The 14,995-nt window shown below is 38.2% G+C and overlaps 1 protein-coding gene and 1 pseudogene across 1 annotated transcript; both read right to left on the bottom strand.

Moving 5' to 3' along the window:
* Window positions 1–2,802: 2,802 nt before the first annotated feature.
* Window positions 2,803–13,699, bottom strand: LOC146310022 (uncharacterized). Its single transcript, XM_084744232.1, has 22 exons — window positions 13,669–13,699; window positions 12,549–12,917; window positions 12,230–12,361; window positions 11,625–11,771; window positions 11,392–11,517; window positions 11,035–11,178; window positions 9,989–10,135; window positions 9,727–9,873; window positions 9,605–9,642; window positions 9,165–9,245; window positions 9,015–9,044; window positions 8,752–8,914; window positions 8,546–8,659; window positions 8,293–8,468; window positions 7,983–8,192; window positions 7,571–7,774; window positions 4,904–5,145; window positions 4,738–4,804; window positions 3,968–4,059; window positions 3,420–3,579; window positions 3,194–3,256; window positions 2,803–2,859 (listed from the first exon to the last, which is right to left on the bottom strand). Exons 1-22 carry the CDS (start codon window positions 13,697–13,699, stop codon window positions 2,803–2,805), a joined length of 2,940 nt encoding a protein of 979 aa, XP_084600358.1.
* On the bottom strand, window positions 5,574–7,410 carry LOC146310023 (dynein regulatory complex subunit 4-like; annotated as a pseudogene).
* Window positions 13,700–14,995: the final 1,296 nt, after the last annotated feature.

Raw genomic sequence — 14,995 nt, 5'->3', positions numbered from 1 at the left:
AGACGGTGGGAAGTGTACACATTGAATTACATCCCTTGTAGTACCAGCTATGTCTTTATTAAAAGAAATAAAGTCATGTTAGTCATAATAATAATCATTATTTGAATTTATGATGATGGATGGAACTTTTATGTCTCAGAAATTTGATCCAAAATTCATGATTTTCAAACAAACTTATCTTCAAATTGAAAATTAGCAGCACTGATATAGCATCACTCACATTTTGAGTTAATATATACAGACAAGTCAAATATGCTGTCGTCAATCATCTATATAAAAAAAGGAATTCACTTACCGAGGAGAAGTAAAGAGGCACAGCTGTTCATCCTGACGTGTCAAATCTGCTGATCAGGTCCGACTGTCCAAACTCTTTGAATGTTGAACATTGCGAAATTTGCAACACCAAAAAAATGTTTTTATAAGATTTAATCCAAATGCAAAACACAATGCAAATTCACTGACATCTAGTGCCGAAGGCTTTATCAAGCAAAAGAGGAGAAAAGGGAAAGAAGTCGCCAAGCATCTCTATTACAGATGTGTTCCAGGTCTGCGATCTTGATACCAAGGTTTAATAAACCAGTGTTTTATTGCTGCCTATCTGCTGTGTGTGGTGCTGTTTGTGTTGATTGTGTCTTGTCTGTATTGTGTCTTGCCCTGTGTAGATGTTGCACATTCATCCTGTGTGTGTTCTGCCTAAGTGTTCTACCTAGTGTCCCATATGTTTAATAAGTTTAGTAAGTAAGTTTAGTACATTAGTAAGTTTTTATTTTGGACTAAAGAGTTGCAGCTTATTGACCTGCCATTTATGGCCCATTTCCTCACATTACTTACTATTATGTGGACGTCAGGGATGAAACTCCTTATAATCATAGTAATAATAAAATCAATCAGAAATGAAGCTCATAGCCGTCATTGCCCAGTATAGCAGCTTTTACACATAGACTTATACACATAGAACTTTAACTTTCAGTGAGAATTGACTAATGAGGACACAAATGTTGTTTTTGTTGCACCTGAGTTTTTGTGACAGGGCAATCGACACAACAGTTTTCTCAAAAAGTTAGACAGCTGCCCAATCAGATACTTTACGTCTGAAAGGAACAATATTTTAATTCAGTTTGTGTCCATCACACAATGCACTCAAACAACACATTCAAACTGAAGCCTCTATTTACATGACAGAGGATAAACAAGGCTGTTGTGTAGTGTGTCTCTTGCTCAGGGCAAGGTTTTTGCTTTGACGGGGGATGCCTGTTAGAGCTGATTTATTTGTAGCAATCTGGAAATACTAAGCCTCAGCTTTAGCAATTTGCAAGTTTTAGAACATTCATACCATGACTTTAACACTCTTATTTTTTTCTTTCAGTATAACACCTTGTTATATAGATATGTTCAGAAACACACTAGCAGCTTTAAGCAGTAGCCTTAAACCATTCAACCTGTTCACAAACTTGAGCGTAGTTTGGGTAAAGACAACACAACACGCACATATATATATATATATATATATATATATATATATATACAATAAATCTAAGAGCTTAAGTACATGGTACCATATGTATCCTATATGGGAAAAGATGGGGTGTCAGACCAAAGGGTACCAACTGTAAAAACCTCTGAGGCAACATAAGTTTAATATGGACTCAAAATTAACAAACAGATAAAAACACAATACACAAAATATACAAATGAGCTCACAGAAATACTGTTTATATATTATGGATGAACAATCTTAATGGCAAAGTAGGGACAGATTCGTAGCATAGACAAGCATGCTTCCTTTACAGTGACATTAGCAAAACCATGCAGATTCCATAAGTATGAGATAAAACAGAGGTTGTCAGAAAGGATGAACATCTTATTATAGTAAAAGAAGAAACACTACAAAAGCACATACTAGCCCTGTCAGAGATATGCATCTGTGCATTGCAGAGATCGGTGGCTGAGAAGAAATTTTAATTTCCCAAAGGCTATGTGCACTTTCTGGATAATGAGAGAAGGAAAAAGCCTGTATTTAACAAGGAAAAATATGCTTTCATTTTTACTTTAGTTATTCTTTGTAATGTCTCCAAGTGAATGTCATCCATATTAGTGGACACAGCTGAAGTTAACACATACACATATACACTGCCTGGCCAAACAAAAAGTCACTACCTGGATTTAACCAGTCAATTAGTTCAGAGCCTTCCTATTGGATAATCACTACAGTGATTTATATGTTTCAGCTGACGACAAGTTATTGAACTCTAACTGATGCAGTGAGGAGCTTCTCATTTCTTAAACAATCATGTCAGAAGACATGTCCTGCGGTCGTGGAAAAGATGTTACTGTTTCAAATTATTGGCCTGCATCAGGCAAAGAAAACAACTAAGGAGACTGATGAAACTACTAAAACTAGGTTAAGAACTGTCCAACACATTATTAAAACTTGGATGGATAGTGGTGGAATCATCCAGGAAGAAATGTGGTCGGAAAGAAATCTTAAATGATCATGATTGGAGATCACTTAAATCGTAAAAAAACAACAGCAGAACTCACAGCTAGGATTAATAGTGAAAGTAAGAGCATTTCCACAGACACAATGTGAAGAGAACTCAAGGGAGCTAAAGGTGGTCCAACAAAATATTAGAGTGTATGACTTTTTTTTTTTTATTTGGTCAGGCAGTGTATGATGGCCTGTCTTCCACAGCCAAATCAAAAACAATAATTAAATAATAATGACTAATGGTTCAAATTGAATAAGATGCATTTCTCTTCTCTGTCTTCCGTCTCTCTTTTGCCAGACTCATTTCGTCACCATTAGCCGGTCTGTTCTTCAGCTTTGTCCATGTCCTCGGAGACTGATGGTGCGTCTTTCTGTTGAAATACATTTTCCAGAAAAGTTTTTGAAGCTTTTGAGAGGAGACCTTCTACAGATCAATGAAACAAGAAACTTTTTGACTAATGTCTTGTGTATTGCCTGGATTCTCACATGCAGACGCACCCAGGATATGTTAATGTTAATGTTAATGTTAATGTTTTAGTGTGAAGGACTGTTTTGTCTGTTCAGCATACAATTTCGTTTCTAGTCTTGATAGCTACATAAAAGCTAAAAAGACACCTCAGAAAAATGGTATACTAAACTAATTAACAAGTCAAAATGATTAAAGTGGTTTGTGGTATCATGTAACGTTTGGATATTAAAACTCACCACAGATCCTCCTTTGTGCTTATTGAAAGAACACGTCAGCCATTTAATGTATTCCTCTCTCACCTAGAAGAAGCAACAACTTATTGATGACATAAGATTTGTGTGTTAAAGCTACCAAAAACATTAACACAGTGTGTCTGTTTTTACTGTAGTCATTGTTCTATGAAGTGACAACAGATCAGAGAGCAGATTACAAAGAATGGCATCATCTGCATATAATGTTCACCTCCTTGTTGAGCACACAGTGGACGATGAAGAGGAAGGTTCCCTGCTGGGAGTTAAGAATTATAAACAGGACCTGAAAGAAGAGATTGGTCTGGTACAGACCCAGAATCCAGGTGCAGCCCAGGATGACGAACTGAGCGACGATCTTGAACAAAATCAACCTGTAAAAAAATGAGAATTTAATGAGATGAGTTAAGATCACATTTTTATGCAAAGAATGTACATCTCTTTAAACATACATAATTTTAACACTTTGATTATGTTGACATTTCCTCTATCAGTTGACAAAATGTATATAACAAAGTTGACACAGATTTAAGTTAGAATGTCATATTATGTATTTGTATAAGACTATCAAGAACATTTAATTTAAGGTTATGTCTTAGATACATTGCTATACTGTATGCACATTAAGGGAATTATATTATGCATTGCCACCTTCAACTTTTCTACAGTTTTATTGAACAGAGTCAACCAATATGATCCAGACCTACATTTCAGTCTTTTTGTTTCTATGTAAAGACAATCTTGAACACTCCTGTTTCATACCTGGTGTCTTTGGATTGAGAAATATCGCTTTTCATGTTGGCCAAAGTGGGTCTCAGACTCCAGAGAGTAGCACAGAACAAACTCCAGTTAAGCTTAAAGAAAAATAGACACAGAAGCTGAGCCGAGATAGAACTGCCAAAAAAAAATGCCTTTCTGCAGAATGTATAAAAAAAAAAACAATACAGGCATTGTTGGTTGGAGGTGCTTGTGACTGATGTAAAACATCCATGTGAGGATGTCTTTGATACGAACTGAGGCTGAAATTAGGCAAACTTGCAACATTGCCTTTGGCTGTGTCAACACCGGCAAGCTAACAAGAACCTTGCAAAATTCTGTAAATAAGCTAACTATCACTCTTTACAAAAATTTACAAAACCATTTTATCAATTCTCAGGTGGACAAATTAATTAAATTTTGCACCAAATTTGTGTAACAAATGGTACCAGTCCAAAAATAGCAGCAAATACTTATGAGACATAATAAAGCATGGTGATGGCCATCATAGACCTGCATCATATTGCTCTAAACCCTTCTAAACTCTCTTCTATAGGCGCCTAACCAAAACACATTTATTACAGATTTAGAGACTAGAAGACAGACTAGAAAAAATTGACACAAAAGTGCTGAGCTGCATGTCATTGCTCAGTTCAGGTTCATAGCATTTAAATGATGTATACTGCTTCTGGCATAGACTGTCTTTCATAGGGAGGGGTCAAGTGGAAAAGGTTTTAAATAGATGATATACAATTGCTAACATCCAATATACTCACTCCAAGGATAACAATCACAGGTCCTGTTAAAGCCCAGTTGAAATTACGTCGTCTAGAGAGCCAGCACCTGCAACAGAATCAAATAAGAAATCCTTTCAACATAGATTCACATCAGACATACAAGAGAATATGAATGAGTGTATGTTTTACTGTTAGTCCTACTCACACCTCTGCCTCAGTAGTTCCATATCCATCAGAATATACCAGCGCTGAAATACCCACAATGACAAATGGAACGCCGTAGCCAATCAGGTAGAGAAGTAGCTTGGGGAGGCCATCTCTCTGGATGACCTGCACCTTGGAGAGCCTCCTGACCAACAGGTGGAGCTGTAGCGCCTCCAGCAGCATCCACACAAAGCTTGCAACAACTAAGAAGTGGAGAAGGCCCGCCATGACGGTGCAGGCCAGCTGTGAAGACACATGATGACAGTCTTTCAGTAAATAATTGCCTCCTCCTTTGGGATAGGGGTAACAAAAGACTGGGATGGTTGCTGAATTCTAAAAAAACAGTTATCACTTTGTGAAAAACTGCACGGCAAATGGTCTCAAAAGTTGAACTACTTTCTTTCTGCTGTAGAATCTACTGGAACTGCTTTCTGGCTACTAGAAAGAAGGTAGTTCTTGCATGAAACTGCTCACAACAAGGTCTTTGAATTATCTTGAGTAACTGGGTCATGATATTTGAAAAGAAACACTGGTTTTGAATTTTGCAAATGTGTTTTTTTTTTAGTGCTGTTAGCACCACATGCAGAATGCCATTTAGTCCTGTAAATGTTGGAGAGAAAGCAGACCTGTCTATGTCCAATATCTCCAAAACTCTGCAACTCACACCAAAACTATCTAGTTGCTAGCATCATCTTCTTCTCACCAGCTCTCTGCTGCTCCCTCTGAATAGTTGGAATGAATGTCTTGCACATCTCGTCCCTTTCCACCTGAAGCCAGCTGAATTTCTGTTCCAGTGCCTCAAACTTGCATTTCATTTTACCTGGCTCCTTTCACTTCATTTTGTCCTCTATAACAGCACTTTCTTTTGTAACTTTTGCAAGGAACTCAGCAAGATGTTTGTTATCCTGCAAGAGGGAGCACAGGTCCTTTTCTTTCTTCCTTCTTCTCCAGGTCAGCGATTTGGATCTTGACTGAACAGTTTATTTCCAGATCCTGTTACATCATATCAATGAGTGAGGCAGCTGTTCCATTGTTGCTCTCTCTCACTGATGTATTTTCCACATCTTGTCCAGCTCCTGTGACGGCAACTCCTCCTTTTTCTAATACTTGGATTTAATGTCTGTGAACTGGTTCTCCCTGTGGTCTCTTGTTTAAGCCATTGCTTCATCACGTGCCCCAAAAAAAAGCTCCTTGACAAGGTTTTCATTGTTGAGCTCCTGCGTGTCTACCATGATGGCTCTCATTTCCTTATGAAGCTTATTCTCACCTTTTTCTTGCTCTTTTTTGAAGCACCTCATTACAGTGTAAAGCATCCGCTTTTAACTCAGAGATCATCTTCTGGTGTTCACACAAGAGGCGCTTAATCCTCTCCTCATACACCTTGATGTCTCCTTGATGCCTCGTCCTCGTCTATTTCCTCATCTAGTTTCTTCTCTTCAGCCTTCAGCTCCTCTAACTGTCTTTCTGTGATCTCAAGGAAGGCAAGGATCTTGTCCCTCTCTAACTCAAAGTGGTCTCACTCCACTCTCTCTCTCCATCCAGCTCCACTCGAAGGCATGCAGTGTGCTCTTTGAGCTGCTCTTTGGATATCTCCTCCTTTGTAAGTGTGGGTGCTCCTGCCTAAGCAGCCATTTCACTTTAGATTTAGGCGATATGTTAAAATTTTCCAAACGACCATCATCAGCGCCCACCCATCAGTGATTGACGATATCTTCATCGCCACTCCTGCCTCATCCTGTCCTCTCCAGTCTCAGCTGGTAGATGAGCGCAAGCAGCAAATTCACTGTTAGGCATGCTGGGTACATTCACTACATCCAATAGTCAAAATAAACTCACAAAATGTCTAGAAATTACATGTTCTCACACTTATTTTCCATTTTAAACAGAGAAATACAACTGTACACATTCTGAATTCAGGTTTCTCTTTTACCGAACTAAGATGACCTTAATTGGCTTGTTAACGCCTCAGAAAACACATTTAATTCAAACTCAACAGAAAAACATGTAAAACTCCCCAAAATGGTCTTTGTTAGTCTGTCCACTCTTCCAACAACCACAAACTCTGTTTGGTCAAAATAAATTCTTAATTCACTGCGTGAAAAGAGTGCACAGAGCCGGGCTCTGCAGGATGTTTACCTCTCACTCCTCACCCAGTTTAGCGCACTCTTGGTCCGGCTGAGTGGGTGTGTACTGCACCACTGGATGAGGATGCAGCACAAAGCAGCAGCTGTCGCTGTTATATTAGCGAGATAAAGTGACAAATATCACCCTAAAAATCAGCCCAAAAAAGCAATCGATAATGGATTCAGCCCATCGTCGACAGATGATATATTTGTCCAATCACCCAACCCTATTTCACTTGAGCCTTTCTTTTTGCCTGGCATTGTACATATATCATAAATAGCAGAGATACAGGCAGTATTTTGATCTTTGTTTTGAGAGGCTAGCAGACAGTTAGCCAACATTTAAACCCAGAAAAGTTGCTCTCAAGTCTGTACCCTCAAACATTTTTTTATATCTAATATCTTTTTATATTCAATTAAATGGAGGTTTTAAGGTTTTTTTGCATTCTGTTTTATGTTTTTTATGTTGTACACATTGTCCCAACTTTATTGGAATTGTCATTGTGTTTTTTAAAGCAAAAACAACAATCTGCATCCTACTGTACCTCTTGTTCAACATATTTGTCATTCCACAGCAGCAGCAGATGGGACAAGGCGAGGCTGAGGCACAGGTGAAGACGGGCTGTGTTGTTGATCTTGGGGTTCCAGCTGCACAGGAGGAAGGTGAAGATGGCCAAAGCAAAGAAGAATAATCCGACAATCACACACATACGGTTCAGCCACTCAAGGAAAGGATCCTCTGGTGGAGGCTGAGAAGGCAAAAGACAACAGGCGTAGATTCTGATCAACCTGATCTTCAGTCTACAATTTTGTCTTCACCTCAGTACACACTAGAAGATTTAAAGGCTGACTGATGTCAAAGTACTATAGTATTTTACAGGCCTGATCCTACCACAGCCCCTCTGGTCCAACCATTTTGTGTGAGGTAATGAAATCTTAGAAATCTGATATATATACCTCTCCAATCTGCATGATGAGGGCAAAGGTAGAAAGGTGAGAGCAGCTGCACACTGTGTAGTTTTCATCAGAGTATGCAACCCAGCAGCCTTCTACTGACCAACGCATTGTCTCTCCCTCTTTTTCTCCCTCATCCTCTTCACCTTCTTCTTTCTTCTTGCTTTTGTCTTCCCAGTACACACATGTTACTATTCCAGATTCAGGTACTTTCTAAAAAAAACAAGAAAAACAGATTAGATACATTTAAAGTTCTTTTTGGATGGATGAACGGGTGCACAGTATAATCATGACAGTTTGGTTGATGCTGCACCTTCTTATGTTGGATGGTAAAGTTGACAGGCTCAGTGAGGTTGGTGGTGTTTATTGATGGTAGGATCGCAGTAAAAACATCAGAGTACATCTCTGTCTTGTTCTCTGTTTTAAAGTATCGATGACTAAGAAGACTCTCCATCCCATTCAGTGTCATAAAGGCAGCTGCTGCAGAACCTGTCCACATGAGACAAGAAGAAACATCTATAAATGTTAATCAAAGTCATCACGTTCTTTGTAATCTACTCTCTCACCATTGTTGGCACTGGCAAGACCCTGCAAGTTGATTTCCATGGTTTGTCCTTTTGCAGAAAGGGAGACACCGTTGTCATCATGACTTCCTGGACCAATGGCATGTAGGCTCAAATCTTGCACATGGATGAAAATTAGAGTAAGTATAGTTGATATTCACTGGGGATTCAAATGTAATCTAATCTAAACAGTGGAGAACTTCTCTTACCCACTGTTGAAGTGTGCACTGTTTTGTTGGTTTGGTTCTGATTTCCTGGCACCATCGCAGAAACTAGAAGGTCTGAGAGGCCCAGGATCACACTGCCAGTCTCCCCATCTCCTTCACTACTCACTTCGACTGACCTGGCGTTTGGTCCAACACCTGACACTTCCTGTGAGAAATTCAGTTGTTGTAACAATTAAATAAGCAGTTAGAAATATTGCAAACAAAAAATATGATACGAAGCTTTAATTGTGTTGGATGTTAAGTACCATGGATGCAGAAAAGCTGTTTGCCACTGTCTGCAAAGACATCAAGAAGGACAGAGAGAAAAGTGTATGATAGAATGCAAATACAGTGTCCTCACATCACATCACGCCATGTCTAGTCTAACCGTTAGGAACTCCATGTTTTCTACATACCGCATCTGGTATGACAACACCTATGTTGTCCTTAAGTTGTTGATCCATGTTACCAAGGAAAGCTCTCTCTTTTGTCTGACCCTGCAATAAAAGAGTTTTTGAATATTTGTGTACTGTGCTACACTGTAAGCTGATGATTTGACATCTGTGTTTTAAGAGAACAAAACTAAGTTTTTATCATCTCAAAATTACAATGGTTGCACTTCACAATACTGAGGTATCAATTTCAGTCTGTTCTCAAGGAACCAGCTTGATAATTGCTATAACTGCCACATATTTATAAGCAAAGATTAGCACTGGTAGATGTGTCTAGAAGGACCTCTATCAAGATCCTAAAACACTGCTACTGTATTTGAGTGAAGTTGAGAGACTTATTTGATCAGTACTATGCATGACGTGGTTATCCTTTGTAATAAAGGAAAAATGTGATCTGGGCTTACCTCTGGAGGTTTTATTTCATCTAGAATATCTTGAAGACCTGTCAGTATTTTAGAAAATATTGTACATGAACATCTTTAGATTTTCAAAAATTTTAATTATCTTTAAACTTGACTTTGCTCACTTTTACAGAATGAGATCCCCAGATCCCACAAGATTCCAGTCGAAGGGTAGAATCCATCAGGACAAGAACAATAGAAGGTCCCTGGTTCATTAGTACACACAGTTTGTTTACCACATATACCAGGAGTCTCACTGCACTCGTCTATATCTGCAGAGAGAGAACACACACACAGGGCTCTCTGCTCTTACTATTAATGTGATCCATATGCATGCAAACAGTAGAAGCACAGCGTGTCAGTGAGATACTGGACAAGCGCACAAACCTGTGCATGGGTTGGCAACGCTGGCTATCACATCCGGTTTGTTCAGGCGATAACCAGAAAAGCAGGTGCAAATATAGGATCCAATTGAATTTGTGCAGTTGGAATTAGGTCCACAGACAGTAGCATCTTCGACACACTCATCAACATCTGCAAAAATACAGAAATCAAGAAATACCTTGGACACAAACAAAACCATGCACACTTTATTGAGACATAACAAAAGTATTTAGGGCGATTCATTTTTCCTTTGTCAACATGCTGTAGTCGAGGGTGGAAGCAGATTCAGGCTTTCTGAGGGGCAAGGGCAAAAAAATAGTTCCAATCTGTGGTTTATGCTATATTATATTCTTATTATGTGATTTAAAGTACACCTACTACACCTCTGTATAAAACACATGGTAAACTACTAACTATTTGACCATTTAGAGGCCCATAGATATCTATCTTGTAGAAAGTAGGCCAGCCTATATGGCACTGCATCACATTTTGTCCACTGAAAGAGCACCGTTTTATCACATTGTCCTGGGCCAACCAAGAGCGAGCACACTTAATCATGTTTTATCTACCATCACGGCAACCAAGAGGGCACTCTGGTGGCATTTAACTTCTATTTGCTTAAGATACAACAATGGCAAATTATGCAACTGAAGCTGTGGCAACAGTACTTTTGGAGAATATGTTGCACTAAGGTCTAATAGTAAAAGGCAAATACTTTAATATATCACTGTCTATTAGCCTTCATTGCTTAAAGTTTTGGCAGTACAGTCAGTCAGCTTCTAGTTGTTTGGATTTTGCCATGCTGTGCAATACATTCTGAGATAGATGCTTATTTAGCACAAACCAGCATTGTGCAGGCCAGGTTTCCTCTAGAAACCTGGGATTACAGTCAAGACCATGGAATAGCAGTTTTTATTTACCGCATCACAAAAAAAGTTACCTTTGCATTTAAATGTTCACTTCTGAAATGTTTCTCTTTCTCGTTTTCAGATAATGTCTAACAGTACTCTCTGTGCAGATATTTTAACTCTCGGCTTTGCTGCAAATACCAATACAGATGTTGGTCTCGCTGGGTTCTTTGGCTGGTTGAGTCGGCATGTAACCCACTTGACATGCACAGGTATGAGCTCCAGGTGTGTTGGTGCAATCAGAGTCAGGACCACAGACAGTTGAATTGAAACACTCATCGATATCTGAGAAAGAGACAAGAGCGACAACATGAAACTGAAAATTGTCCCTGCAGTGTATTGTGTTGTGGTTTTGACCAGGCTTAGGTGTTGTTTATTTGCACATCATGAGCTGCATGCAGATGCCCAACCAGTTTTTAATGGATGTTAATATTAATTTTTGGAGTAATTAATAATATATTTTTGACAACCAAGAGTAGAGTATAGCGCAGTACAGACCTTGGCAAATAGGGGTTGCATCCATTACAGTGTGGTAGCCTTCATGGCATTCACACACAAAACTTCCGGGGTTGTTGCTGCAGGTCCCATGATCACCACAGACATTTTCAAGACATTCATCAATATCTATAAAGTGCAATTAACAAGAGACTGTGAACACACTTTGCAACCTGTATAACTGTGATGTGATTACATCAAACAGAGAGAAACTGAGACAGATTTTTAAATGATACCTATGCATGCGTTGGATTTTCCAGGTGGTAGTGCTGGATCTGTTGCATTGAATCCATCCAGACAGGTACAGAAGTATGCGCCAATGGTGTTGTTACATTTGGTGTTGGAACCACAAATTCCAGAAGTCCTCTGGCACTCGTCAATGTCTGACAAGAGACATCATAGACAGGATTTTTTAAGAACTATAAAGAGCACAATGAGACCTTCCTATGTACTACCCGCTTGGTAGTTACTGTATTTCAATACTGTAGCCATATGGCCATAACCACTGGATATGCTCTACAAGCCTATAATTTTTTTTCCACAGGGACCACAGCTGTAATGGGAGTCGGTCTGAATCTAGATAAATTAAAAGATCACATAACTATCTATATTTACATAACTTGCTAAAATTACGTGTCTAAGTTAGTGCTTCCTCTATAAAATATTGAAATTTAAAGTCTAAAGCTGATTAGCTGTCTCATATTTTTTGTTCAGCATTGAAAAAGTATTTCACCTTGTCCTGCAGCACAAAAGACCTGGTGACTATAATTTTTACTATAATTATTGGCAACATAATAAGTCCTATATTTTCTACCTTTTAGATAAAATAAGATGTACCCACCAACACAACCGTATGAATCTGGAGTGGGTAGGTGTGTCGGGGGGATTTCATACCCAGGAACACAAGTACAGCCTCCATAAGTTGAACACTGAGCAAGTGGTCCACAGGAGTCTGGTTTACACTTAGAATGATCTAAAAAGAGACAAAATGGCTATTATGATCATATAATAAATGATCATTTAAAAAAAAAGATATGAACTCTGCAATCCTAAGCTACCTTAGCTTAACAAGTGTTTATCATGTGAAAAACTTAGTGAGTATAGATAACTGAAGCACCACTCAAACTAAGATAGGATAACAACAATTGCTTGTTACTTACAAGTTACATATCCCATGCCATGTGTGTTGTGATATAATGGTTTATACACGTGGAATCCTCCAGGACAAAGGGCCACACTCACTTTTAAAGCTAAGTTTTGACACCCAGAATAATATGCATACGCAGGCCCTGTTGTTGGTGTCACAGACTCAGTAGTTGGAGGTTTAAATGCAATAAAAATTACGTGCTGTGTGCCACCAAGTTGGTTTCCTATACAGGATGTAATAACCGTGTCTCCACCGATGCCTGTGAAGCGCCACCAATTGTTAAGAAGTTTCAGATCATCTTTAGGAAAGCCGGGAAAAGAAATAGATTTAAAGTCGAGGTTGCGCCATGCGTCAGTTATGTTGGTGTACCCATCACAAGATCCTGCAGGGAACAAGAGAATACTGGTAATAGTGATTTCATCCATTGTTGGAGGCTTTTTTTGGGTGTGTGTTGCCTGTAAGCATGTGAATGAATATGATCCGTACCAGGAGGAAAACCACAAGTGACAGGGATGACAAGTAAGCCTTAGAAAAAGAGAAACAATGTCGGGTTAAGAGAACATTGTCACTGCCTTGAAAAGGATTTTTATACATTTTGTATAAATTATGTAAATGGCAAACAACAAACAATACATGATGATCATTTAAATGTCAATAAAAATGTATTTCAAAAATTATTACTTAAATTTATTGGAAAAAAATGTTATATAGATTGAAAAGAATCCCTAGTGACAAACTGAGTTTAGTTCATTTTTAATCACATTTGAAGTTTCCTTCCAGCATTGTCTTGGTGTTAATCATATTAACCATTATTTGAATTTGTGATGATATGGAATGAACTTATCTTTATGTCTCAAAACTTTGACCCAACATAAAGTATATTCCAACAACCTTATCTATGAATTGAAAAGTAGCAGCACTGACATCGAAATGCACTAATTTTGAGTTAATTCATAGTGAATAGACGATTACTATCCCTTAAACGTAGAGTATGTGATAATTAAAAAGAATTTTCTTTATACAACTCTCTACATTTATTTATTTTTTTAAGGAAAATGTGGCAGATTATACCTCCAATAAAAATGTTTAAATAAATTTTCACATCTCTTCACAAAAAAAAGGAATTCTCTTACCCAGGAGAAGTGAGGAGGTACAGTGGTTCATCCTGACCTGTCAGATCTGCAGATCAGGTCTAACAGTCTGATCCCTCTGAACTTTGAACACTGTAAAATTTGCAACACCCAAAAACTGTTTATAAAAGTTTGATCAAATGCAAAGAACAATGCAAATTGCTCCTCCTAGTGATGAAGGCCTTTATCAAGCAGCCCTATCATGCGTTGCATTGATTGTGTCACATCTCGTGCATCCTGAACACTGGTAGGTGTCGGTTTCTCTTGAAGATGTTGCGCATTGTGACGCCAACACACATCAGATCTTCAGTTTTCTCTGAGAAAAAATTCTCTGAGAATTCACTGGTCAGGAAACAAATTGCTTTTGTTGCACCTGAGTCTTTGTGACAGGGCAATTAATATAACAGTTATATTGATATATGGCAGAAATGGAATATTAATATGTTTTCATGAATATATACTAAAAATAAGAGACATACCTACCTACATATACCTACTGTCATGAGAGGTACAAACCAAACAAGTGTATTCTTACCACCTTGTGTATATCAGTGAGTCAGAATGATTCTAAATTGACAGACTCATGTAATCTGCATCCTGCCAAACCCCAATTTCTCTATATAAGGATATACATTTGCATATAGAAGTATTATGGAGAAAGTGTTAAAGTTGTTCTACCGTCACATTCAGACAGAATCAGGTGTTGCTGCGATGTATGTGGGAGTTTATTTTTGTTTAGATCACAACCGCAGTGACACAATCAGGAAATGACATTTTACTTCTCTGATTCACCAGCTGTTAGCTGCCTCTCCCCATTCAGTCTGTAGTTCAGACACACAGCTGTGCTGGCCGTGTCTTAGGTGAAAAAGAAATGGTTTGACATTAAAAGTGATGCAGAAAACAGAACTACAGGCTGGAAGAAAAATAAGGAAACAGGTCAAGAGCAAGGAGCACCTTATCTGTGAGCCCAAGATAAGAGATTCACCGCAATTATTGGAAATATCCATAAATGGAATAAGAGGTGAGGGTGAAGACATCCAGCAAGGACTTTCACCACATAATGATAATAATAATAATAATAATAATAATAATAATAATACATATTATAGTACAATGTGTTCATAAAATGAAACAACATAAAATATAAAAATAATAATGACATTCATGATAGAACCCAAAAACAAGGAAAATAAAACACGGTAAATCAACTATAAAAAGACTTCTATTAAAGACTTTTTTAATGACCGTGGTGTTGATATGCTCTGCACTCAGTTAAAGGGTTCCTTCATCATGGGTGCATATGTATTGTATGAAGCAAGTCGCATGTTAT

This window comes from Lutjanus erythropterus, chromosome 19 (assembly GCF_056507025.1).
Source record: "Lutjanus erythropterus isolate fLutEry1 chromosome 19, fLutEry1.hap2, whole genome shotgun sequence".
Lineage (NCBI taxonomy): Eukaryota > Metazoa > Chordata > Actinopteri > Lutjaniformes > Lutjanidae > Lutjanus > Lutjanus erythropterus.
Note: the sequence above shows the minus strand (reverse complement) of the source record. Positions and strands in the feature narration are given on the sequence as shown.

Bases quoted from the DNA above. Each gene is read 5' to 3' on its own strand.
- LOC146310022 (XM_084744232.1), bottom strand. From the start codon at position 13,699: ATGAACCACTGTACCTCCTCACTTCTCCTGG. The intron at 11,179-11,391 runs GTCTGTACTGCG...TCTCTTTCTCAG, and splicing joins TGCAACCCCTATTTGCCAAG to ATATCGATGAGTGTTTCAAT. The intron at 3,257-3,419 runs GTGAACATTATA...TGCTTCTTCTAG, and splicing joins ACTGTGTGCTCAACAAGGAG to GTGAGAGAGGAATACATTAA.